The 27,264-nt window shown below is 43.5% G+C and overlaps 1 protein-coding gene across 1 annotated transcript in view; it reads right to left on the reverse strand.

The window, feature by feature from the left end:
* Positions 1 to 2,707: 2,707 nt before the first annotated feature.
* SLC26A3 (solute carrier family 26 member 3) overlaps positions 2,708 to 27,264 on the reverse strand; it is a 109,915-nt gene continuing 85,358 nt past the window's right edge. Inside the window, exons 18-21 of the mRNA XM_069629154.1 lie at positions 9,902 to 9,956; positions 5,461 to 5,606; positions 4,756 to 4,827; positions 2,708 to 4,226 (exon numbers count right to left, since the gene is read on the reverse strand). Coding sequence (XP_069485255.1) covers positions 4,203 to 4,226; positions 4,756 to 4,827; positions 5,461 to 5,606; positions 9,902 to 9,956 — 297 coding nt within the window. The 3' untranslated portion in view covers positions 2,708 to 4,202. The remainder of the gene's footprint in view (positions 4,227 to 4,755; positions 4,828 to 5,460; positions 5,607 to 9,901; positions 9,957 to 27,264) is intronic.

Below are 27,264 nucleotides of genomic sequence, written 5' to 3' on the forward strand. Positions count from 1 at the left end.
ACGGGGTTAAGAGTCCTATGATACTGACCTTGGTCCTCTTCAGTGGGAAGATGTATTGTTTGTTATCATGGACACACACCAGAGGTCCAGTAATACAAAGGGTCATCTGGACTAAGGCCTCCCAGTTAATGATCAAGCCCCCACCAATGTGAACTCATCTAAGAAGAAGACATTCGTATAAATACAGCTTAAAATACCAATAGAGACAGACATATGGTGTGCTGACCCGATAGGAAATGGGCCTGTTCTCCTATTCCTGATCTTCAAAGTAATATTATTGCACTTAAAGGGTTACCTTTGGACCTTGGCACCCCATCAAATCAACCAGATGGTCAGCCTAATAGAAACCTAAACAAAGTGTACCCCCGTCACTGGTTCCTCGCTAATTATTGGTTGACAGCAGGCATGGACAAGTATGCCTTTCCTTAATTTAAAAGCACATCATAATTTGCAGCTTTACATTTGAAATACAGATCATTATTTTGCCTATGAATCTGCAATAATACCACTTAGAAATAAGCAGAAAAGAGTGTAATAACCCTGAGAACAGCAGCCTTTACTAAATGAATCTGAATTTGTCATTTGTAGGCTTATTAAAAATGTGTACATCTATAAATGATCATAACTCTATGAACAATGAGCATACATATTTTTGCCACGTGTCCCAACATTTGTGATTGCCGGTATCCAAAAAATCCATATTTCATCATTGTAGCATGTTGCTATCATGAACAATTATATTACATTAAAAAATGTGAGAGCAAATAGTGTCCACCTTTTCATATTCAGAAATTAGGATCAGATTATTGAAATTGAAGGGTGTATTAGTTGGGAATGTTGCCTGTTAGGCAAGCCAATTAAAATAGTATGATGCCATCCATGAAATTGTGTGTTAATAATTCATATAAAGATGAACACTTAGGGAATAGAGGCAACTCTGGAACCAAAAGTTGCAGGGAAGGATGGATGTTCCAAATGGATGAGTGCTGAAAATGAACATTAGCTGAAGAATTGGGCCCTACCCGTGAGGAGACCATTGCCTGGAGTAGACTTTCTTTCCAACAGGAAGGAGAGGCTGGTGACTGAGAGTGTTTTGAAAACTCATGAAAGCCCATTCTGGATCAGTGCCTTAAAGAATATTTCCAAGTAAGTATTAAGATTCCCCCAAATGCAATTACAAAAATACCCTAGAATCATTGCTCTGCTAAGTTCTTGTTGTGGGAGGGAACTTAACTGAACTGAGGAGAGGGTTTCACTAGGTGGCACTCATTTCAAATAGTATATTTTGATACTTTTGCGTGAATTTGAAACCGTACATTCTCACTATATTCAAAGCCATGTGATATTTGATTTCTTGAGGAAAACATGGCATTTGTCTGCACACAAAGGAGATTATATCCTTCATTCATTGTACTGAAGTTGAGGGAAATTACATTTAAATAACAACAAAAATGCTTTTTCTGTGTGGGGGTCTCTGTATACAACAGGAAGCACTTTGCAACACTGACAGTGAAGCATTTTGAAAATGAGAGCTAAAATAAACTGACACTCATATATTCTAACACTTTGGGAAGTGATTAGGTGGCCACACTTCCTAACCTAAATATAAATAAAATCTTGATTATTTGCAATGTGTGAAAGACATGGATATGAAAACATGAATGGGGAAAATGAAAGGGAGTTTACCCATCCTAATTCTATACCCAAAGAAAATCACAGTAATATAAATTACACACTCTCTTCTCTCTTGATGTTGCACAGAAGGGAAAGGAAACTGCACCTGTGGGATGCAATGTGTTAAGTGTAGTGGGATGGGTACTCACCCTTGTATTAGAAAATATTAAAAATATTTTTTTATATTGGGTGGGTGAACTAATATACTGTGCGTTCCAAATTTGTAGCACTGTTTTTTTTACCCTAATAAGATTAAACTCATTATAGCTTGCACTCAAATTGTGTGCACATGTTAGAAACCCACAATTCCACATTCACAGCTGGGATGGGTAATGGGGGGTGAACTGATGTAAATATGTGTGCAGAAATGCCATTTTTTTAATACAATTTCTCTCTGCTATCAATACTTGTTTTTTGATATTGGAGAATACAAAATGCTTAATATGTTGTCATAAAATACAAAGTGAAATTAAATGTTTGAATTGAAGAGAACGCTTTGAATACTCTGCCCGATAAGCTGCAATGTTGAGATAGAATTGAGGATGCTTTGCAGGAGCTGGCATTCTATAATATAGGATTAGAAATGTTATAGATAGAATTCATTTATATGGTGTGCTGCACATTTGTACTCCCTCATAGCAAGGTTGTCGGAGGCATGCTAACTCATATTGTGCACATCCAATTTCAACATTTCACCAGTCATGTGTGACTTCTCCTGAATGAATTAATGTGGCCACCTTTGATTACTTTTATTTAAATAAAATCGAATTCTAACCATAAATAGAAGGTTTACTATCCCAGAAATGTGAGTTGGGACTGTATACTAGGGAGTGTTAGATCAGGGAATGCCACTTAGTGACAAAAATCAACATAGCAACAAATATCTGGAAGGAAACAAAACATATATAATGTAGAATACACATAGAGGTTTACTATTCAATAGTTAAAAAACATTTGTAACCATAGATATTTCTCACAACATTTCTTGCTTTCACAGCTTTGCTTCTTAGGCAGATGCAACCTTCAGCACAAATCTTGTAAAAATCGTTTTTATTTTGCAAATATTTACAAAAATAAATACATGTATTAAAATACAGAGGTGTGCTACTATTCTCCTACAAAATATCAAACTGACCCAAGTGAGAATAGGCAAATCTAATTTCAGTTACATTATTCACCCGTTTAAAGTTAGAACCTTTCAGATCATCTACTATTACACTGTAACAGTGTTTGTGTAGGATAGATAGCGTCTGCCTTCATCTGAACAAAAATACTGACCATTGGGGCAGGGCTTGAAGACAAGAACGCACACATATGGTCTGCCTACCTAATTATCAATGTTGAAAGCTCACAAACAATTTAGAAGTTAGAACGGATAATCGTTCAAAAATTTCACCTCAGAAATACCTCTCATTTACTTTCATCAAGGAGAAAAAAATTCAGATTTTTGCCTATTCTGCAAAATGTCAATTTGCAGACTTTTGGAGCAGCATAAACCTTCACGCAGGCAAGAATTGAAAGGAAATTAAATTCAGCAAATTAATGAAGCGCAAACATCCCTATATTTCTGTCTGCATGATGTAAACAGTTTGGATGGCGGCTGGTCCTTGTTTTAAGAAAGTTGGTGTATGGATATGAGCCTTCTCTGTGACTGGAGTGATCCTGCGGTACTCTCCGCCACCCAAAACCCAGATTTATGGTAACCTTTGATAATTCAGCTCATAACAGCAAACTTTTTTTATACCTAGAGTTTGCTGTCACAGTTTTCCTGTAAATTATATATGCTACAATTATTCAACAACACTTTTTTTTATCACTCTTTGTGGATGATAGGCTGAACTGGCATGATAGGATCTGATGACCTGCAGAGTCTGCAAAGATTTCTGCGGGAAATTAAATAATTCACTGAGATATTGTAAATGTGGAATTATTGAAAACCTGGTTGCTCCCAATGAAAATTTGCTGTGCCTGTTGAGACAGACATCATCTAAGCTGGAAATCTGCCATTTTGTGAGTAATAATAGAATGAAAATGATGGCTGCATGTTGGGCGATTGTTTTCACATTGACCATGTGTAAGGGTGTGGTGCCGCATGCACATCTCCCTCCTTGTTTCCATGTTCATATATGTATATCTGTGCATAGGCAGCATAGACCACCATGACATCTTCAGAACACCAACTTTGCACTTCAGGGAGCAGTGTTGCAGAGGAGCCAGTAAAATGTCTAGAGCACCTGTGTTCTCTATCAAAAGATGTAAATGTGCAAAACATGCAATGCTATATTGTTCTTAAAATCCAGCTTCAAAACAAAACAGGAACTACTAGATGTTATTTGAGTCAACTCTTTCAATAAAGACCGGTCACGTTGCCAGAGGACTTGGTGTGTTGCTGTCTGGTGTCCTTGTACACGATATTGCAATTACTGTCGTCTCTGCAAATACATCTTCAAACTGAGAGTCTCTCAATTCCGCATATATAGACACAGATATTTCTGAAATAGGCACCACCTTTGTTCAGAATATCTCTTTTAGAACCGTGTCTCAACTGGCACCTACAAAGAAATCAAAGATAGGTTTGGTATCCTGTGTTATAAGGAAAAATGTATTGCTTCCTTAACCAGAAATGTAACCTTCACTTTCCAGGCTAGACATCATACATGTACACATTCAACAACCTGGAAAGTATCCACAAAATGCTAATATGATTGTACAGATCCTAAAAACATGCAAGGTCAAGAATGGCAGGAGATGCATTTGTTTTTTTTTCTCCATGAAAGTATTTATGATAGAATGTTTCATCTTTGTAGCACAGTTTTCCAAACAGCAAAAAAGTAATGTTCTAAGTTGCAGTGTCAAAAAAATGACACTATCCAGAAATGCAAATTTGATTCCAAACACGTTTCAAGCTATTATGATCAATCAGATATGCCTTACTATGAATACTTAGTGCTGTGATGGTCATGCCCAAGTCATATAACAATCATTGGCAATACAATTGTTGGGTTGTCACACTTACTCAGTATCCTGCTCACAATGGAGGAAAGTGTATATGTGGAAGATGAGAAAAAAATGAAAACTTACTGCATGTTCCCTATTGCGTAGATTTCCATTTTGGAATTCATTCTGATCTGCATAGAAGTGTTTCTCTTTCTCCTGTAGAGGAAAAAATGACTTATTTTACTTTGTATTTGCCATAAAAGAACTTCAATTGTTTTCATTTTGAGAAGGGCACCACGCAAGCAGTATTTTATTCCAAAATGCTAGTGATCATCATTGTGTTTGTGCACATTGCTCTGTGGGAAGTCATCGAGCTGTCAGTGGGAGGAGCCAGAGAGTCAGAGCTCCTAAGGTAGAGCCAGAAGCAGCCAGCCATAATGGTGTGTTCTACTTCAGAGTGCAGACACAAGGGAATGGGTCTGAGGAAATTGCTTTATGTGCAGTGTCAGATACATTAGAATTATATTCATGGGTCATAAGAGGCATTCACCAATTCTATCTTAGAAAATGGAAACAAGAGTTTGGAAACATGTAACTTATACAATGAGCCATGCTGCACTTTCAGAGAAGATTTTGGTTAAAATTTCAATTGGACATAGGTTCAACCTCCCAAATACAAACTTCCTGATCATGAATTGTCGTTCCACAGTTGTAACAGTGATTAAAATTATCAAGTGGTTTACATCAATACCGATGACATTCTAGGGAGCAACATAATCCACACATAACAGACAGTGCAGTCAGCGTGTTAGCCAATACCCATTGCTAAAGAAATCATTTAAATGTTACCTTTTGGGGGCTGTACTGTGGTGGACATGCAGTGTCTCTTTTTGCCAGTATGTATAAAACTGCGTCATGAATGGTGAGGAAAAATATGGACGTGGTAATTTCTTCATCGAAGAATGCCGACCTTTGAAGTTTCTCCAGAAGATCACCTACGATTTAAATTGATAAAGAAACATCTGATAACTGTGAAGGCCAAGGTTGTGTACACAAATTCAATCTCTTCTCAAGTTTGTAAATAGAAAAATCCATGTATACATGGTATGTACATATTTTGCATGAAAATGCAAGCATTTTGTTTAGTACAACTTGATATTTCACAACGGTTTTTCATACTGATGATGACATTTAATGTTTACAATTAAAAATGATCAATTGTTGCAGGAGAAATCTGATTTTCTTCATTCTGGTTTTTATGCTGACTAACCATCAATACTATGTGCACCTCATAGTCTCGTCATGAATATCAGTATACAAATAACCCCAACAGACCAATCATAACAGTATTTGAACATACAAACACTGAATACTTTAATCTTGAGATTATTTTCAATAGAAATTACTGGAGATCCTTCATGGGTGATCTCCCGTATTTCCAATTGAGTTCATGCTCAGCATTCCTGCTGGTGGTCACTCGAACCCATAAGAATTACTGCGCAATCGGACATTGTTCTGCACTTGAGCAATCTGGAGGGACTGGTATGGACAACGACCCATTTAGAAGCTCATTGTCCACTTGGTAAAAAAACTTAGATTCTTTTTAAATATTCTTAGCTCATCACATTCATCAAAAGTAATATAATCCATGTTTCCAATTTACTATAATGGGGCTGATTAACCTTCTGTGAAGTCGGCAAATAAGGCCAGATGCCTCTGTAGTTGATTTTTCATGAAAGCAAACTTGTCAGTTTCCCAGTGATCAAACTGATTTTTACACTTTGTTTTATGATGTGATCAGATTGCCAACCATGAATCTGATATGTGAAGGCAAGGTCCTGGATTCTGCGTAGGTTATTGTAAGAGAAGGCACATAGGAATACACTGCACTGAAATAATCGGCTTTTGCTCAATGTGAAACATTTAGATCCTGCTGTCCAGTAAAGATTGAAAAATTCCCAATATATGTCCCCTGGGAAATGTAATGGAAAAAACAAATATTGATCCAATGTGTGATCCCTCAACTCAGTAATCTAAAGGAAATATGTTCTAAGCAAATTCTCTGTTGGTGAAACTCTTTTGCAAAAAACAATTTTAAAAACTGCCATTACTTGTTAAAAACTGTTACCAAACTCTCCTAAATTAAAAATGGAATTCTTTATTAGAATATATAATTTACTTATTTGTTTTACTCTGCAATACACATTTCTATGTTTTTTTTTAACTCAAGGTCAGACTTGCCTGTTCAAAAGTTAACAATATATTGTAAAAAAAAAGAATGAGTTGTTGTATCTAGAAATGTATGTTCTGTTTTGAAATGTCTTATTCATCTTTTGCAATATTGTCAAATTTAAATACTTTATTAAAAACATTTTTGCCACCACCTCCTACACATAAAAACGTCTGTAGCTTCTTGTAAGAGGGTGTGTGTGTTTGTTTCCATTGCTTGTATAACATGTATTCCTATTCTAAAAAGCCCAATTTGAATAACCCTCACAAATCACTTTGATACAATATGTCTTTAACAAACAATGATATGTTTGATTGATTGATAATCCGTTATTCATCTATAGAGTAATCCGGAAAAATACATCAAAAACATTAAATTACATGAAAATCATTATTCCACTGATCCAAAAATACAGCAGTTAAAACTCATCTTCCCATTCCTACATGAGTATCCATTGTCCGGGGTGGGCACATATGAAATTATAAAATCCATTCTTCTCCTAAATCATTAAAATCAGCATTAAAACAATGTTTCCAGTGCTATAAAGCTAGCAATTACAAAGTCCTCAGTTACATTACATAGGAAAAATATAAAACATAATCTGGGTATGACATTCTGAGGTAGACATGGTTAGCAGAAAACAATAACAATTGTGGTGCCCTTGGGTCTAAAGTGCTAATATTACTGAATATATTTATTATTATTATTATTGCTGAATATATTTAGCCACAAAATAAACTACTACTAGATCATCAGATTTTCTGACAAATTGGTTGGCATCACTTAAAGTGCGAATATCATGCAATACAAGCAGTGGTTTTAGGTATTTAATGCTTAGGTCTTTCAACCCTTTGCATATAAACAAAAAGTATGTAGTGTCTTCCTTAGATTCACCACATAGTCTGCAATTATCCCCCGTTGAATGTTTCCATTTGCTTGTGTATTCACGTACCCTCAAATATCCCATTCTAAATTCTATGTACAGGGCCCGGGCATGATTTTGGGCAATCATATCTAGTTAGGGTTCACACCCAGGGCTCTGTTTAAGAACCAAGTAATCCAAACCCAGAGAGAGAGACAAATATCCTCCTTTCATGATGTTGGATCTGAATGTTGCCCAGGCTTTTTCCATCTGAAGTTTCATGGAGTTTTTAACATGGATAAACCAACAAAGACACCTCCCTCCTTCCAGATTCATCACCTGCATGAGAGCATCACAAAATGTATCCAATGCTGGGTTCTCCCAGATTCTAAACCAATAGAAGGCAGGTCTCATGGCAAGCTCATCTTCCAGAGGGCACAGATTACATTCCATTCTGACCAGGGTTGTCAAGGCACCTCAGGGCAGTAGCAAGATGCTTTTTACAAACTTATTTTCAATTATATTGGCAGTCTTGCCCCTAAAGACCCCCAAAATCTATGAACCATAAAGTCTGGTGGCTTTTTCTTGCGCTTTGTAATTTACCAACACTGGTCCGACTGCACCACCTCCCTGAGTGAAGAAGAATTCTTTCAGTGAGCCACAATTTTTGCCCAAACCCCCGGCAACCCTGTCCCCATGGAGAGCCCAACCACCATTGGAGGAAAAGTGAATTCCAAGGTAGCCGTACCAGGAAACTTCATCTAGCTTTGTCCCTCCCACTATAACCGATAAAGGTTTGTTTGGAGAATTCTTAGGGGAGAAGACCATAGCCTTTGTTTTTCCTACATTTAATGTGAAGCCTAGCTCAACAAATTTCTTATGAAAACAAGCCAGAGACAGTTTTAAGCCAGAAGGGGTGGTAGAAAGGAGAATGGCATCATACACAAAAAATAATGCTGGGAATGTATCTTTCCCCAGCCGCGGGAAATCAAAGTTGTTAAGACAGTTGTTCTATAACGGGATTAATGTAGATGGAGAATAACAGGCTAGCCAATGGACACCCATGGCAAACCCCTCTATCCATCGGGAATGGGAGCATATTATCACCAGCCAAACTCCATCGTACAGTAGCCAAGTTGCCAGAATATATCAATCAAATTGGGGTTAATAAAGCCTCAGGAATATTCAAAGCCACTAGTACCTACCAGAGTGACTTCCTCGAGACCCTGTCAAATGCAGTTCTTAAATCGATGAATACTGCATATAGTTTTGATCTACATAGAGAGAAGTGTTTCTGGACTAGCAAATAGAGGCCAAACCCCTGGTCCACCATACTCAAGCCTGATCTAAAACCTGCTTGTAGATGGCTAAGCAGTGATTTCCTTCCCACCCATTCCTGCACTTTTTTCAGAAGGGCTTTTGCAAACATCTTCCCCATTATAGCCAAAGGGGAGATAGGGTGATAGTTGAAAGGGCTTTCCATACCTCCCTTTTTGTAAATGGGGACGAACTCTGCCATCTTCCATGAGCCTGGCACCTTTTCGTTTAGATTTGGAAACTACTATATATTTAAATACATTGTATGAATTTTGAAATAATGGCAGCCATTTAAACAAGTGATACATTTTTAGGGGATTAAAAAAGTGATTACCCTTATCGAGCCCATTTTCCCTGTTATTTAGAAGATTATTAAAGTTGGAAATGATCACTTAATGGTTATAAAAACGATTAGGGCTGTTGATCCTTTACTGCCAAAAGAAAAGCAACATCTTTGGCAGACGAAACACCTTCCTTTTGCTCCCACTGGGCATGTTTTGCCGAAATGGGAAGTTTTGGCTTTTGAGTGGGATAGTTCTATGCTCTCTTGATGTGCAACATTCTACCCACTGAAGCCTGGCTTAGCGCACATAAGACACCTCACCTCCAGTTCTAAGTTTCTACAGCATGCTGTAGACTGTTACTTGTGACTCCACGCACTGTCTCACTACACTCTCAGCACCTGATCTAGGAATGTGTGCTACCAATTGCTCATGTTGCCACTAAACACATTCTTATGCGCAACCTGCACCTCACAACAAGCACAGGCTTCTCTTTAAAGATTTTTTGATTGAAAAGTTCCTTAAATAAAACATAGGCATACAAATACAAACACAAACAACGCTGTTCATTTTAAACAACTGAATCAGTAACATACTTACTGTCTATACCAACTATGTAAATGTCAACTTCAATCCTGGTGAATTCTTTTAAAACCTGTGCAAAAGTAGAACAAAATGTTTATGGAATCATTTATCATCACAAATCCCCACATATCATTAAAAGGTTCTGCATTGAAATGCAATGTACATTTATGTTCTGAGATTTTCTTTTTGGCTATAAAAGATGACAGGATCTCAGCAACTGAATCCCCTTCCTAAAGGTAGACCTGTCCACTTGGAATTTGGTGTAGTTGGTAATGCTGCTTTTGGACACGAGCCACCGCAAGAGAGCATAAGAGATCATTATACTTCATTAGTACCAGCGGTGGGGGGTGGGGATGGGGGGCAGCCTCCGAGCCTATGTGGAGGCTCAGAATGTTGTTGTTACCAGACGTAATACTGCTGCTCCGAGCCTCCTCACGGTTGGAGGTTGCCATTTGTGCCTCTGGGAAACCAGGTAAGTGGTCCTCCTCTCCCCCCTCCTCCCCTGATCCCCAGAATTCCCTCCCCACCCGCACTTCTAACAAGGATTCTTGGTGGCCTTGAAGCATTAGTCCTTTTTTGGTTTCTATGCCATCCATGTGGTGGCGGATGCAGCGGACGGCTATCAGCTAAATGAGAAAGGTGGAAGTCAGGAGGACTGCGGTCAGAGGGAGCTGGAGGGTGCAGGGAGAGTTGGTGGCACGTGTAGTGGCTCCTGGAATCCTGAGAGCCATCAGTATCCATGATCACCCTGGAGAATAATGCCCAGAGGGTCTGGATTCTGACTGGCTGTCAAGATACTAAAGTTCTCCTTCAGGTGTTAATTATTATCACTATTTTTTATTTTTATACCATTTATGTCAATATTCTCGAATCAATGCACACTTTTTTCAATAATGACACAAGGGCTTTGAGAAAGAATTGCGAAACACGTGAGTATAATATTTGGTACATACTGAAAATTCCAGTTTCAGAGCACTTGGGAACAGGTGTTCCTAATTACCATAATCTTCACCCACATTGTGGCACTCAGTTTAATTCCCTGGAAGGATGAAGACACGATTTGGCATGAAGGAACATCAAACTCTTGTTCAAGCAGCAGAAGCTCCTCATGGGAGATGCCCACACTATGTGTGAAACTATCTGCTCCCAGCGAAGTACTAAAATTAATAATACATGGGAATACATACTTGTTTCCTTGTGTTTCCTAGTTCCTAGGTGAGGATGCATTTGTAAGAATCCATGGGTCACACACTCATCATGACCCGTTGATTCACACAAACGAAATTGCTGTCAGCACCCGGCAAATTAGCCTTGGGGTGCTAATAGCTATAATCCCCTGTTTTTGGGGCTTTAACGGTTGGAATGGTGCTGGGAGCCCAGCGCCAAGGCTCTGGTGGCCGTTACCAGCCGGTAAAGCACCCAGAATGGGGGCTTATTGCTAGAATTAAACAAATTAAAAACTAACATTCAAAATAGCTAGACAGAGAGAGTTTAGGGAACATGATCTGGGGTTGTTTAAAGAAAGAGAGAATAGAGTGAGATAAAAGTAAGTCACTAGGAAAAGTTTCAGAAAAGATTTAAAAACCCTGTTGTTCGTGTAAGCCGCTCGCTCGTCATGCCTAACAGGAAGGCATATGACCACTGGAACACTGCCTTTAAAAATGTATAACTGATGACCATTGGAACACTGCCTGTAAACAATGTATAATGTATGCGTACCCAACCCCTGTAACTAAGTCACATTCTTGAAACAGCGCCGCAATGCCTCCGGGCTGCTAGGTGCTTTACAAATATAAAAATAAATAAAATAAATAAACATAGAAACCAATTTAGTGAGACATTGGGCCTCATTATAAGGGTAGCGGTGACGGTATGAATGGTGCCGGTGCCTTACCGGCACCGTTCATACCGTCCCGCCGCATTACGAGTTCTGCTTACGGGTTCCTGACAGCCCGCCAGGTCTTACCTTGCGGCCTGTGCCACACCCGTGAGCAGAACTCGTAATTGCGCCGGCACCGTTATCAACGGTGCCGGTGCAGCCATGCTCCCCACCCCCATTCTGCTCTATTGGGCAGAATGGGGATCGGGAGCTTGGCAATACTGCCACCCGCGAATGGGCAATTACCGGGCCATTCATCTTGTAATGGTCCGGTTATTGCCCAATCGCGGGAGGCAGTGCTGGTAGCGAGCATGGCGGTAGCTGTGCCTGCCATACTGGCACGGCTACCACCATGCTCGTAATGAGGCCCATTGTGACAAACATACAGTTTGTTGGCTCTAACTCAACCGTAAAAGGAGGACATATTGAGCGGCGACCTGCTTGGAACATCGACTTTATTTATTTTACCTTTCTCCTTCCTTTTCTGGCCCCCACCTTTTTCCCCCGGCTCAGCACTCCCCCCAAGAGGGGTCCGGCCTGCAACACTACTGGTTCACAACACATCTCCTACAAATATCTCCTTGCATCCATGTCATATCTCTTCGATGAGTCTGCTGGGGCTCTTGACAGCTTGTTGCTGCTGGTCGCTTCGGTCGCTTCCTTGTTGCAGCAGTCCTCACTCTTCCAGTCACTCGGCTCCTTCTTCACCATCCATTGCCCTGCCACCATTCTGGGTCTGGGCAGGCTCCTGTTCGAGTGTTTTCTCCACATCTTGTACCAGGTGTTCCTTTCATTCTGGGCCATGACCATTGCCACGTTTATTTCTGTCACCTTCAGGGGCGTGGTCTCGTTTATGTTGTACTCTCTGCTTTACTAGTACTTCATCCCCCTCATTGAATCCTTCATTTTCGCTCCTCTTTTCCAGTCAGTTCATTCTTTCGTCAATTCCTTTCCTTGTGCTTCTCTCTCCTGTATGTCTACTTCTGTCACTTCCATTCCACCTCCTTCTATCCAACTTGCCACAGCTTGGGGCAACCTTGTCTTTGCCTGGTAAGCTACCAACAGGTCCCCAGTTGGCACTCCTGTTGCGGTGTGTGGAGTGTTTCTATACTGTCGTAGCATCCACAATGCTTGCTGGATTGGCATCCCTTCAATCATGGCCTTCTGGATCATCCTTTTTATCGAAACAATGAACCCCTCAGCCATCCCGTTGGCCTAGGGCCACAGCAGTGTGACCCTTTGGTGTACGAACACTAGATGTTTGGCAAATACGTGAAACTCATGGCCGTTGAATGGTGGTCCATTGTCTGTCTTCACTGTGTGGGGAATGCCCCACTTGCGGAAAACGTCATCAATTATCCCCACAACCTGGGTGAATGCGGTGGAGACGGTCCTTTTCACAAAGCAAACCCTTGAGAATGTGTCCATGATGGCCAGCAAGTAGTGTCCTCTGTCAAGGGGTCCATAGAAGTCCAGTGTGACTCTATGCTGCACGCTCTCTGGGATCTTAGTGTTTTGTAACAGGAGAGGCGGGTCGCTTTTGGATGTGAACTGCCATGGAAAGCACTTCTTGACTGCCTCCTCCACCATGTTGTCCATGAATGGAAACCATACGGTTTATCTGAGCAGCTACTTGATAGCTTCCACCCCTCGGCTGACCTTCATGTGCTGTCAGCACCAGGTTCCTCATGAGTGCCAAGAGTGCGACCAGGTGGCATCCTCTCAGAGGTATCCCTTGATCCGACACGCCAGCTCCGTGCAGACTTGGTTAACCATTCTATCTCTTTCCTGTCGGCTCCTTGGCGCAGGTGTATCCACTGCCTGTAGTCCTTCCACTTGTTGGCACTGGTCAGTTCGAGCGTCTAATGAGGCACTGGTCTTCTTTTGATGATAGCCCTAGCTCCTCTAACATCAACGATGGAGGCAGAACATGGGCAGTGATGCAGCAAAGGTACTCTGCATCTCCTTCCCTCTGGCACCACTGTCACAGCTCAGGGTGTCATGAGATATAGTCGGCTGGATTGTTGTCCCCTCCTGGTCTGTGAACAATGCGGTAGCCATATTCTTGGAGGCGGATGCCCCACCTTTGAATTCTTAGCTGCATCTTTGTCCATGGATTGCCAAACAGCGACAGCAGGGCCTGGTGGTACGTCACAAGTGTGAACCTCTTGCTGATGATAAAATGGTGATAGTATTCACACGCCCAGACAGCGGCCAGGCTCCCCTTCTCAGCCTGGGAGTAGACACATTTGATCTGGGACAGCACCCAGCTGGCATAAGCCACAATGTAGCTTGCCAGGGCCTCCGTGTTTTCACGTTGGGCAAGTATGGCTCCCAGCCCCACGGGGGCGGCATCCATGACAATCTCTGAGTGCCATTCTGGGTTAAAATAGGCCAGGTGGAAGGTACTGGAGAGCTCTGCCTTGATTGTGTCAAAAGCAGTCTAGCATTCACAAGACCACTTGAATGGCTAGTCCTTTCACAATTGATTCCCAAATGGTACAGTGGTGATTGCATAGCACGGGAGGTATCTGGCACTGTATCCTACCATTCCCAGGAATTACCAAACGTCTGCTAGCTGGGTCGGTGCTGGCAGCTCGTAGATGGTCAGTACCTTCTCAGGGTTGGGTTGCACGCCTTGGCTTGAGAAGGCATGTCCATAAAAATGTAGTTTCTTTTGTTAATATTGCATTTCTCATAGTTCAAAGTGAGGTCTGCCTTGTGTAACATTTTGCATACCTCCAAGAGGGCCTGATCATGTTCCTCCTGGGTGGCCCCATAGATCAGGATGTCATCAGGGTAGTTAAACACTGACTTGACTTTTAGCAGTAGTTTACGGATTGCCTCTTGAACAATCTCTGTGGCCGACGAGATCCAAAATTGAGGCATTTATAATGAACCAGATGTTTGTGAGTGGAGAACGTTGTGATCATACTTGACTCTGGGTGTAACTCCAGCTCGTGGTATCCCTGATTGACATCCATCTTGGACACCTTGATGGCACGATTCAGTTGGACGATCATGTCTTAGATTTTGGGGCCTGGCTGTCTTTTTCGCTCTGTTGCCATGTTGGCCACCCTCATGTCAATACAGAGTCAAATTTCGTCTCCCTCAGCATGACTACCAGGGGTGATATCCATGGGGTCAGCCCCACAGCGTTCTTGATGATGCTGCTGTCCATCAGCTGTTGCATTTCTCTGGACACTGCCTGATGCAGGTGAAATCCTACCCTCATGGGGGGTTGTGGTACATGTTGTATTCTTGTGTAAATATGAAGTCACACCACTGTGCCTTTCAGCTCTCCAAGCCCTTTGAATAGGTCGGGAAATGCTTTCCTGATGGGTTCCTTCCCCATGGTTATTCCTGTCATGTGGAAGATGTTTTCATTGGCTGTTGGGCCCCCGATGCACCAGACCACTTTGTTTTCCACTGTAGTGAACATCGATCAGCCCTTATTCTTTTGCTGTCTAGTAGCTGAGTAGACACTTCCCTCTGATGGGGCTTCTGAGCACATGTACAGTGGTGTCGGTCGTCTTCCCATTGACTGACAGTGGTCTCTGGAATTGTCCAAGGGACAGTAGTAGAGCACTGGCCCCCCACTGGAAGATGCGTACCTTTAGCTGTGTCAGTTCTTTCCTGTCTCCGGTCCGAACAAATTCCTGTTCTCCCATTATATTTACAGTGGCCCCTGTGTCGATCAAGAAGCATGTTGCCTCTCCTAACCTAACCATCACCTTCGGGGCCTCTGCACCTTCCAGCTTGCGGTGCATCAGGTTTATGAATTTGTCTGTGTACTCTGGGTACAAACCCTGTGTCATACTCGTGGTACAGGTCCCCAGGAAGTCATACTGTTCAGGAGAATAGCCAGTTGGGGATGGCTTGTCTTCAGCTGGTGTCTCTCCATAATCCAGCGTTAACCCATGGCCCTTATTGTTCTCCTTGACATCTGGGAATAGATGGGCGGTGGCCTCCACGGAGCCTGTGTACTCGGTCTCGCATCCCCATGGACATTGGCTTCTCGGGGTCAGGAACAGCCTCCCTTGATGGCAGATGGTGTGGAAGAGGCCTTCCCTACCACATTTCGAGCATCGTTGTCTAACAGCTGGATACATGCCCACATGCGGGAACACCTGGCCACATCAGAAACATGTCCTCTGTGGGCCAAGGCTAATCCTCATCTGCGTGTATCCATCTCTCGGGGGGGGCCTTCAGATGGTAGGGCTGTGGGCATGCCCCTTGGTATTATCTCGTGTTGTCGAAAAAGGAGCTACAGCCTCGTCTCTTTCGCTCATCTTCCTTGGCGTCTCTATAGCAATCGCTTATATTTCCCGACATATTCAAGACTCTCACAATCTCGATTACCTCATAAATGGTGAGCGGCTTCTTTAGGAGTTGTTTCCAGAGAGTGGACGACACACAGCACTCGATGACGCAAAGCCGGATGGCCTCATCATCTGAAAACTGGAAGAATTGGCAGTGGACCAGTTTCTGTCAAAGGCGCGTGATGAACTTTTCCTCTGTTTAATGCGAGGATTGAGAGCTTTGATTGAATGCATACCTCTCATAGTCTCTATTGGGCTGTATCACTAGCTTCCTGTTCTGGGCAGCAACAAGATCGTCATAACTAGCTCTCTCCACAGGTGGGATCATCTTGATAATGTCGCTCTGATGAAAGCATCTAATTCTTTAACCCAACGTCGGCCCTTGGCTTGTTGCAGTAGTCATGTAAATGGGCATGGCTTCCTTAAGAATGACACTTTCGCACTGGTCAGCGGGGCCCTCTGTATGGAATTTTGGCCTTCCATGGTGTTCTCCCAGGAAATTACAGTTACCTCTGGTGTGCCAGGCAGCCAGGTTGTTCATCCTTTCTCTGTGTGAGGGACTTCGACGAGGTCTGTGGTAGGTATCAGTGGTTCAGTCGCCCTTCCCTGATGTGGAGTATGCAAGCAGCTTGGAGGGGTGACACCCCCACCCCAAATTGCTGGTTGCGGCTGCCTCAATGTGTGTGCAGCCTCATGGGACTACGGTAGGGTGTCTTCATATGCCCTGGACCAGTCTTTTGTAGCAGCCATACTGTGCACAATCAGGGCCAGTGTTCCATAAGGGTATGGTCTCCTTACTGTGAGAAACCAGAAGGTATCTCAGGGATCTGTCATCCAGGTGGCCAGGACACATGCTTTTGGATCCAGTTCCTGGGGGTGGACCAGTGCGGGAGGATCACCTGGGTGAGGGGTCTTTCGGGGAGTGGGACACTGGATGGTGAGACATGTTATCCCCTTCCTTATAACGCTTTTACCCCATCCTACCAAGTAGGATATTTAGGCACTCCAACCCCCTTTACCCCCCTTTACAACACAAACACTTTCTCACAGACAGCCCGATGTGAGAGACAACGGACTAACACCCAAGCCATATACCTGACGTGTCCCAATACAATGGTCAGACAAGGTCAGGCAATTACTGACCATCACACACAACAGACTTCCATTAAGCTTCCCCACACAGATAAAAGGCGGAGCACGAGAGTACACTCTGAGCGAGGCAAAGCACACGAGGAAACAGGAAACAGCTGTTCCAAGATGGCAATTTACCAAGAGGAGAAAGACGGCGAAACAGAAGGGGATCGCAAGGAGGGAAGTTCCCTTGACCTTTTCAACAAGGAACCATTTCTTTCATGAACTCTCGAGATTGGAAAGCGTAAGACCAGAAAAACAGGCTGTAGAATCCTGCATTGTGTGTCGGAGATACCCAGGGCCCTCAAGTTAGGGAGAATTACCTGCTGCCGTGGTACTGCCATTGGCTCCAACAACAAAGCAGCATTAGTGAAATCAACACAGCCGGTGAGTTGGGGAGACCGATACAAGACCGGTCTATGTTGAAGGCAAGGTTGCAAGCGGCAACATTTTATAGTGAGCGCTGGAACGAACATTGTTTGAAATACATGTGATAAAAGATGCATGTGAAGTTGGCGAGTGACTGAACTTTGAAACGAACATACGATACCCTTGACAGAGTGGTCCGGCACCATGTGGTTGCTCAATCGAAGGTCTCTGTAAGGTATCCGATTGAAAATTGAAAGAGTTGTAGAGAATTGTGAATCAACGTGGTCCTGCGACGGGCCAAGCAAAACCCTGTGCACAATAGAAAGTCTTTGATGTTGATACAGTAAAGAACATTGGTGGCAAAGTTGATAAAGTTGGTCCGAGCCCGGCATATGGAGATCATTTGAAACTTTGTGTTCAAGTGGGTCTGAGCCTGACAGAGGCTGATCCGGGATGAAGCAAAAATCACCAGAGAAGGTTTTGTTTTTGAAATGGGTCTGAGCCTGGTAGAGGGGGACCCGGGATGAACAGAGAATCCCCTGAGAATCTGTACGTGTGAAACCCTGGAATAAGGAAAGGAATTTTGTTGTTTGTCATATTGCATCAGGCCCTCTGAATTAGAGAGTTTGAACAGCAAAGAAACTTTGGCACAGAAGGCCAAGGTGTTGAAGTTTTGAACTGCACCCTCATGCTATAGAAGCCAGAGACTTTGCTAAGCTCGAGTGTGCTGCCTTGTCCCTTGCTGAAAATGTGGGGAAGGGAAGCCAACAGCTTGAATATTCTGACATATCATTTCTTGAACACTTTTCTTTTGCATAACATTGTTTCCCACACTAGTTGTATTTAGAAGTAAGGATTGAGAATAGGTTTGGTTACCAGTCAAATGGTCGAAAACATTTGGTCGACAGACAATTTGGTCGACACCATTTGGTCGAATGCCAAATGGTCGAATTTTTTTTTTTTTTTTTTTTTACCCATTTTTTGGTTTTTTTTGGGGGGGTCCCCCCCCCAACCCCCGTTTTTTTCTTTTTTATTTTTTTTCCCCACACGAAAACCCACAAAACACATATATATATAAAAAAAAAAAAATTCGACCATTTGGCATTCGACCAAATTGCGTCGACCAAATTGCAGTCGACCAAATTGCAGTCGACCAGTTGACTGGACACCAATAGGTTTATCAGTATAGGAACTTTTATTTTGACAAGACACCACTAGGACTGCATTATTATTATTTGGTGGTCGTAGCTTGCTCCCATCTTTAGATTTAGGTTTAGATAGCTGTTTTTTCAAACCCAATTGAAGTTCAATAAACACCCTTGAACTGTGATCACTTGTGTCTGACTTACTGTTTGATACTATGCCTTCCTTACATTACCCTTTCTCTTGCACCTGTGGATCCTTTGTCTTGTTCCTCTTCCTCTGTATATGTAATCATGAGTATTTACAAAAAAATGTTGTCTTCTTTGCTTGCCCTTAATTTTATTTTCTGTTCCAGGTCGAGTGATCCTTTACCTTGTTCCTTGGTTTTCTGTACATATAGTTATATTTGTAATTATGTTTTTGTATCCCCTTTGCTTGTGTGAAAGTTTTTTGCAGCAAGCCTCAAGGCTGCAGGATGCTGTAGACCAGCGGGGTGACTGAATGCATCGGTCCGATGCAGTGGACCGGCAGAGTGGCCCTGGAGCGGGAAGCGTCGCACAGACGCAATCCACAGGACGCTGGTGGCAGAGATCAGAAGCTGCAGCAGCAGGAAATATTGCTGACGCCGCTTCTCTGCTGGGCGTGATACAGGAATGCCTTCAGATGGACGCCACACTCGTAGCTGATCAGGACGCTGCAGTAGCAGAGAGCAGTGTCAGGCGGTCCATCCTCTTTGACGCCAGTTGTTGGCACTCTAACACAACTTTAAAAGGAGGACACGTGGAGCCGCGACCTGCTTGGAACATCTACTTTATTTATTTCTACCTTTCTCCTTCCTTTTCCGGCCCCTGCCTTTTTCCCCTAGTGCAGTGCTCCCCTGAGAGGAGCCTGGCTTTCAACAATCCTGGCTCACAACACAGTTATGCATTTACAGGCTTCCAAAAACTGAAGGGCTATACACAGTGAAATGAGTGCACTGAGAGGTCGAGAAGAATTTGAAATGATGAAAAATCAAACTCAGGAGAAGGCAGCCTCTAACAGAACTTCGGCCAAACAATTGTATGTATGTCACAAAAAGGTATAGAGGTCATTGTGTGGGATAGAATCTGTGGGAATGTAATGGTATAAGTCATCTTCTACCTCTAGGACCAGAAGGAAGTGTCGGCCGCACTTCAGGTAAGGCCCAAGTTACTTTGACCTTGTGATCACGTGTTTGATCTCCAAAGGTTAGTTTACTGACCTCAAGCAAGTAGAAGGTACTTTTTAAAAAACAATTAAGTACCATATTCAACTTTAATTGGAGAACAATTGAAATAATAGTAATAAACCGTATCCAGCGGATGTGAGTTAAAATTAGAAAGAATCCCTGGTTGGGGGATGGTGTAACTTTCACTTTGGTGCTAAAAAGATTTCCCCAGGCCCCAATCTATCTGAAGCCTGCCCGCTCAGTGCCCTGGCAACACGCAGGGGGGATGGGGCACGTTCACGTTGCACGCACTCCACATGACACAGACCTGTCTAAATCCAGCCGAGTCAGAGAGACACCTATGGCCACAGCAGCAACGCCCGCATTTCTCCTGCTGCGCGGCCTGCCTGCAGACCAGACCCACCGTCCCGTGGCTGAGGCAAGCCATTTGAAGACTGCCGTGCCTGATCGTCGCGTGGAAACTAGAAAGGTGTTTGTTAATTGTTTATTAAGTTCTTTTGCTGCATCTTTACTATGTGTGGGGGAGAATCTGTGTTTGCACACGGCACTATAAGCAAAACTGTGCATATTCTTTACGCGGGAGAGCGATGCACGCGCGCAATGTTTCTCTTCTTAAGTGAAACGTGCACTGCTATCCATGCTGTACCTCTTCTGTGTACGAGGCTAGCTTCAGGTTTATGTGGAGGGGAGGGACTGAATGATGAACATAAAGTCAATACAAAAATCATGTGTAAATCCTCAAAGTACACATAATCCTAGCCTGTACGTTTTCCTACCCCTGCAACAAACATGACCCCTGGGATGCTGCATAATTTAAATTATAAAAATACAATACCACCATAGAACTTTCCAAGCTTTTATTTCGACATCATTTAAACCTTAACTATTGCATGCATTTACAAGGCAAGCACACAATCAGTGGCACTATAACTCTCTCGCAAACACACACAACAGGAGACACAGCATTGCACAGAGCATGTACAGTATGAGCAGTGCAAGCATCCCACATGCACATAGAATGCATGCACCACAAACATTAGACATAGACACTTCCATCAAACACACAGAATATGTCCGGCATGTCCAACAGCAAAGGGGGCTTCGCGTTCCCCCCGGGGTTATTTTGGGCGCTGCACAAGCCAGCGAGCAGGCCTGCGCAAAGTGCCTCCAGGGGTATTTAAGGGGGGTGGGAAGGTTCGGGAGCAGGCGACAGTTAGGACAAGCGTTTGTCCCCGCCCGCCCACCCCCTTTTTTCTAGGACGCCAAGGGTGCACATCTTTGGGGAGGTGGGTTTTATTTAGGTATTTTTTGGTTTTGCTTTTCCCCCTCAAGATTTTCATGGGTTTGTTATGTTTAGAGTTGAAGGGCAGGAGGGGGGGGGGCATTGTTGTTGGCAGTTTTCATGTGACAGGCTAGGGCAATAGTTGGGAAATGTATGATGTCAAGTTTCCGTTGCTGATGTGGCAGGTCAGCCTGGCTGCAGGTCATATGAAGAAGGAGTTTGGTGTTGAGGGGAGTTCTATGGTATTTAGGTTGTTGGTTGCCGGGGGCATGGCCCATTTTAGAGGATGGGGGAGTGAAGCACAATGGGGGAATGCACGGGAAATGATGGGGGTTGTGCTGTTTGCACAAACGGGCTACCCGGGGGAACAGGTATTGAAGATGGAGGGGCATGGCCCCCGGGGAGAAAGCGGGACGCCTCGAGAAGATGGTAAGGAGACGGTAGGGACCAAGGGATAGGTAGGGAGGAAGTGGAACTGATTTAATTATTTAATTGTTGGGGGAATTGAAAGTGTTTAATTATTAAATTTTGCTTGGTTGTTAAAACATCTTGTGTTAGTCTGTAAGGCCAGGGAGCCATGTTAGCAGTTATTTGTGAGCTTTGGCCTGTCACATTAAAGACCTTTTCCACTACAAGCGAGTCTGGGTGTTTCTGTGCAGTAAGCCCAAAAGTAAGCTTCTGTCACACAGAGAACAGGTACAGCATTGGCAGGTCTGGTAAAAGACGGTTTTGTGTAAGGTTTCCGACTTCCCGCCTTCTGTACTGGGGAGGGGGTGGAGGCTGTATTATTAAGAAAGTTTTTTGTGTAACTGAAGATAATAGCTTTGCATCAAATTACCTGCACTCAAACTACACCAAAGTGCCTTTCTCCAACAAAATGACTATCACGAGAGGGCACCATTAAACCAATGTGTATATCCTGGTGGAAAACACGGAAGTAAAGCACTTTTCTCTGAAAAGAAGAAATCCTGCACTTTGTAGGTTCGAATGCGGGGCAAGGCCCATTTAGACTTTTTCGTTTCAAGCACGATATATATTGAGGTCCATCAAATGGGGTGATAATAACACCAGCATTTAGAAGGTGGAGGCGTCTGCCATGTAGCGCTGCACAGGAACGCGCATTATCATGATTGTGCAGGAATCTCAGATCAGCAGAAAAGGGCAGCACGGCCATTTTCCCTGGTGTTTCGTGGAAGGCCCCAGGATGTTGCGCTTGCTAGATGATGACGTTCGACAGAAAAGAACTTCACAGGAAGGGTGGGTCAGGTTCACCATTCTCTTTTGAGAAGCGCACCCTCAACATGATCAGAAGCCGCAGAGCTAGAAACTGGCTGCAGATTTCTTCAAGGCCTGGTAAAGTGTAACGTTTTTCAAAATGGAAGGGTCCTTTTGTGCCTTCTTTAGATGGTGGCCCTAGATCTGCATGGAGAAATGCATTGGCTGTTTATGAATCACTTAAAACTGGGCCTTTGAGAAATTGGAAGGACTACAAAGCGTAAGTTTCATGGGTTTTATTTGCAGTTTAATCAGCGGGATCCAGCTGCTGGTGCATGGAAACCTAATTTATCCCTGTTTTGGCACGGTTCGGAATTCCCAGTAGTTCTGTCTGAGAAGAGATGCTAACAATAGCATTGTACTTTAATTAGCTGCTGCAATTGTTTCAGCCTAATCTCCATGATTAGCAGCGGCAATGTTCGGTCTGCCCTCTGTGCGCTTCCCTAGTAAACACAATATTCCCATTTCTGTTAAAGGGGGAATATAAAATCAATCGACGCCCAAAGGCACCCGATTGACCAGCAGCTACCATGAAAAGCAACAAGCGTTATAAAGTTGATTCTCTGACACAACCACCACGAGGTCTCTTTTGCAGTTTTAAATGCCCACAATTATTTTTAGGAGATAACTCCAAGTTACCAGTTGCTGCTTTACAAATCTCCCCCCCTCCCTCCCTCCCTCCCTCCCTCCCTCCCTCCCTCCCTCCCTCCCTCCCTCCCTCCCTCCCTCCCTCCTTCCTTCCTTCCTTCCTTCCTTCCTTCCTTCCTTCCTTCCTTCCTTCCTTCCTTCCTTCCTTCCTTCCTTCCTTCCTTCCTTCCTTCCTTCCTTCCTTCCTTCCTTCCTTCCTTCCTTCCTTCCTTCCTTCCTTCCTTCCTTCCTTCCTTCCTTCCTTCCTTCCTTCCTTCCTTCCTTCCTCCCTCCCTCCCTCCCTTCCTTCCTCCCTCTCACCCTTCCTCCCTCCCTCCCTTCCTTCCTTCCTCCCTTCCTTCCTCCCTTCCTCCATCCCTCCGGAGGTAGAGAGTCTGGGAGAGATGGTGGTAAAAGGATAAAATATTTATTGGTATCCCATTTAAATGTAAATTTCGTGCCCGATTCTTCCCAAAACTAAGTGCAGTAATAGATGATGCTATCAGCAAAATGTACTCAATCAACCACAGGGAGAGGAAGGCCTGAGCCAACCTGGCCCAGTTTTGAACCAGTGTCTTGCAGGCTGGACACTGATGTATGGGACGAGTGCTTAACATTCTCTGCTTTCCCGTCAATGTACAGCACATCACCAATAAGGCCTCCTTGCAGCACTTTACAATGGTTGTGCAAAGTAAATCAGAGCTTATGCAAGTTAAGTGCATTGAGAGTGTAAGCAGATGGGGAATGTACACACGAAGCAGCGCAGGTGTTCGTGCACAGTAAGTTAAAATGAGCAGGGATGCTTCTGCAGCGTAAATGAGAAATAACAGAAGTGCTGGTGCGAGAGAAAGAGTAGGGTGCCTGAGCCAAAGGAATATGAGGTACAGGAAAGTGAGAAAGATGGAGACAAAGGAGAGTGTAGGATATGAATGAGTAGTGTACGAGTGAGAGGCACATGTGCGAAAGAAGTGTATGTGCGAGAGGAGAGAGAGATTTAAGCAAGATTCAGAGAGATGAGGAAGAAAGGGAGGTTTTGTGTTGAGGTGGGCAAACGAGAGAGTGGAGAAAGGTGGGTGAAGGAGAGAGCTGGTGAAAGGAGGGTGTGCGAGGACTGTTGAGAAGAGCGTAGAGGTTGTGTGTGAGCAGGCAAGCAATGGGATAGTGTGAATAGATACAGTGCAGGGTAGCGGGTGTGGAAACTTTCCCTTGGAGATTAGCTGCAGATCTCGTCAGCAGGCAAATTACCCTGAGCTATTTTACTGAGAATGGAAAATGCCCAAGCTTCTCAGTCCTGCTCACTTACTCCCATACACTCCCTTGGAGACCCTCTACACTGTTCTGCACAAGCTGACCTCACCCTACAGACACGTACACCCATGTATAAACTCCTCAACCCAGCCATAACCTTTGGCTTGCTACAGCCCTTCCAGATCCTCTGCTTCTTTGCAGTCCCTGCAGAATATTGAATGGTAGCGCAGACTTGTGATCCATGGCAAACAACATTTAGGTTGATCTCCAGTGTTTTACTTGAATGTGCTACTTGACTTTTTTATGTAGCGCGTTTGCCAAAGGACTGTACATAGAACATATTTACATACTACAATTGTTATCCCAACCGAACTTGGTACTTATTTATCGACCTCGGAAGGATGAAAGGCTGAGCAGGACATGCCGGGACTCAAACCTGCAGATCACACATAGATTGCAGCAGCGAGCACTCAACCAACTAAGCTGTCTAACCGGCTTGTTGAGCACACCCTTAAATTACATGTAATGATATAAACCGTTATGGCCAGCCGCCCACAATTAACCAAATTAAAACAAAAATCGACAATATTATTCCCCTTCATGCTGCTTTTAAAAGTGAGCTTTCTGATCACGACCTTTTTGAAAAATAATAATTAAAAAAAATATTAAAAAGTCTTCCAAAGCACATGAGTAATTTGTTGGCTAAAATGTTTGCTACCTTAGCTCTTATATCTGCAGCCATCATGCATACAGTTTTCCTTGAATATTAACCATCCCAATTAGCAGTTTGGAGAGGGTGAAGGAGAAAAATAATGCTGAAACATACACATTATAATAACTGTTTTAATTTATAATTGAACGCCAACTAAATGCTGCAACATACAGACATACTGTATGAACTGTATAGCTCCCTATCAACAGTTCCGAGTTATACCTGCAAAATTAAGGAAATGGTAGTGAGCCTGACCCCTCTGACCTGACCGGCACAGCACCCCCTGAGGAACACATTGCGCCCCCTGGCATCAAAACCTGGCTCCGCCACTGGTGATAGCATATGCTAGAACAAGATCGCATGGAACAAGGAACAGAAAAGGGCACAAATGGAGATGAACAGAAATGAAACATGACCTCAGAGAAAGAGAAAAGGGAAAAAAGCAGCAGGACTAAATGCCGAACGGTGTGACAGGAAAAGAAGAGAGGAAGATAGAGGCAGTACGAAAAGGAGAGGTTTTAGGTCCAATGGAGAAAGAAAACTGAGGAGAGAGGAAGGAGAGATATAATTGCTACAAGAAGAGAGACAGAAAGAAAACCGCTGGAAATATGCTGAGTAAAAGAATATGGCACTCGGGGTTCCTGGATGAGGCCCCCAAGTTTCATAAAGGACACAATACCTCCAAACGCACATAAACATATATTGTAAGTGGCCTTGGATTTATATTACGGTATAAAGGAACTTAAAGTGCAAGATTATGCCTGTGCCTTGTCACGAAGACCCCGAGACTTGCGGTATATATTGATCAATCAGCTGTGAATACTTTATCGCATCTAGTTAGTGGAGACCATTTGCATATATCACTGCTGTAAAAGTTCCCATAAAAGAATGTATACAAGAGCAGCTGAGTGTTGTTCCAGTCAACAGATGCAGAATACCAAGCATCACTGCCACAGCGGACTTTTTCCGCTGTAAAAGGTTTATCATAGCACACTGATAACAAGGTTTTATGCCACTGTCACTGTTATTGCCAAAGCTGGTTCCCGCTTGAAAAGAAGGTCATTTGATCATAAAAGAGTACGATTGTCTACCTTTGGTCCTTCTTCAGGAAAACAACATGTCTTGCTTAGCACTAAAGGTCAGGGTGTCAATGGAAGAGCAGTGATTGTGCTCTCATAGAGGCGTGGCCCAAAAGGCAGCCCTTAGGCGTGAGCATCAGAAGCCACTGTGACATGGTATGATTGGTTATTTAATACCCAGTGGTTTATAAGCGCGGACCCAGAGATCAAACCTGTGTCATATTGCTTCCAAGGCGAGCACGTTGCCCCTGACCTATCCTCCTGAAACCATAGGTGGAGACACTATAGACGATTAATCTGGGGGAGTATCCGGAAGCCCTCTTTCTCCCCTAAAATCCAGGTCAGTGTCCTACGGTTGACAATTCTTCCTGCAAGATGTGTGTGAGAAAGAGCTACAGCGCATACATGTTAATTGCTTGCTGGCCGGTGAGTTTCAGGAGGTGCATTACTCAAATAGTGCATTGTTCAAAGCTTTGTAAAGTGAATAGACCCTGTCAGTTTCTAGGCAAAGCTAAAATTAACATACGCAAAATATGTGTTTTTATCAAGGTTGCAATGGTTTATTGCTTGCATGGAAATGTACCCTATCGCAAATTCCCAACGATGTATTGAAGAAGTGAAAAACACGAGGTAAAATTAAATATTTTGCGGCCTATGCAGAAATTAGAAACATTCAATGAAAATGAAACATAACGGCCCTCATTACGACCCTGGCGGAGAGGGGTTTACGCCAGCGTAATGCATGGCGTACCTCTCCGCCAGATTAGGACTTTCCGTAGCGCCATGGTGATTTTTACGCCCAGATTTTCCGGGCGGAAAAATCCATGGCGCTACGGGACCCCTCGTTAATTACGCCACCGTATTCTACGGTGGCGTAATTAACGCCTTCCCCACTCCCATTATACCCTATGGGGCAAAAATGGGAATGGGGAAGGGTAAATGGGGATTGGGGACTTACCGCCCCACCAAGGTCGGAATGGGGCGGTAAGTCCGCCAACCCCCATGGCGGAGTTGGCAGCTCTGCGCCATGGTCCATGGTGCAAATTGCACCATGGATCTCCGCCAGGGTCGTAATGAGGGCCAACATCACATATTTATGTCAAA

This window comes from Ambystoma mexicanum, chromosome 12, assembly GCF_040938575.1.
Source record: "Ambystoma mexicanum isolate Mex_15411 chromosome 12, UKY_AmexF1_1, whole genome shotgun sequence".
In the NCBI taxonomy this organism is placed as follows: domain Eukaryota; kingdom Metazoa; phylum Chordata; class Amphibia; order Caudata; family Ambystomatidae; genus Ambystoma; species Ambystoma mexicanum.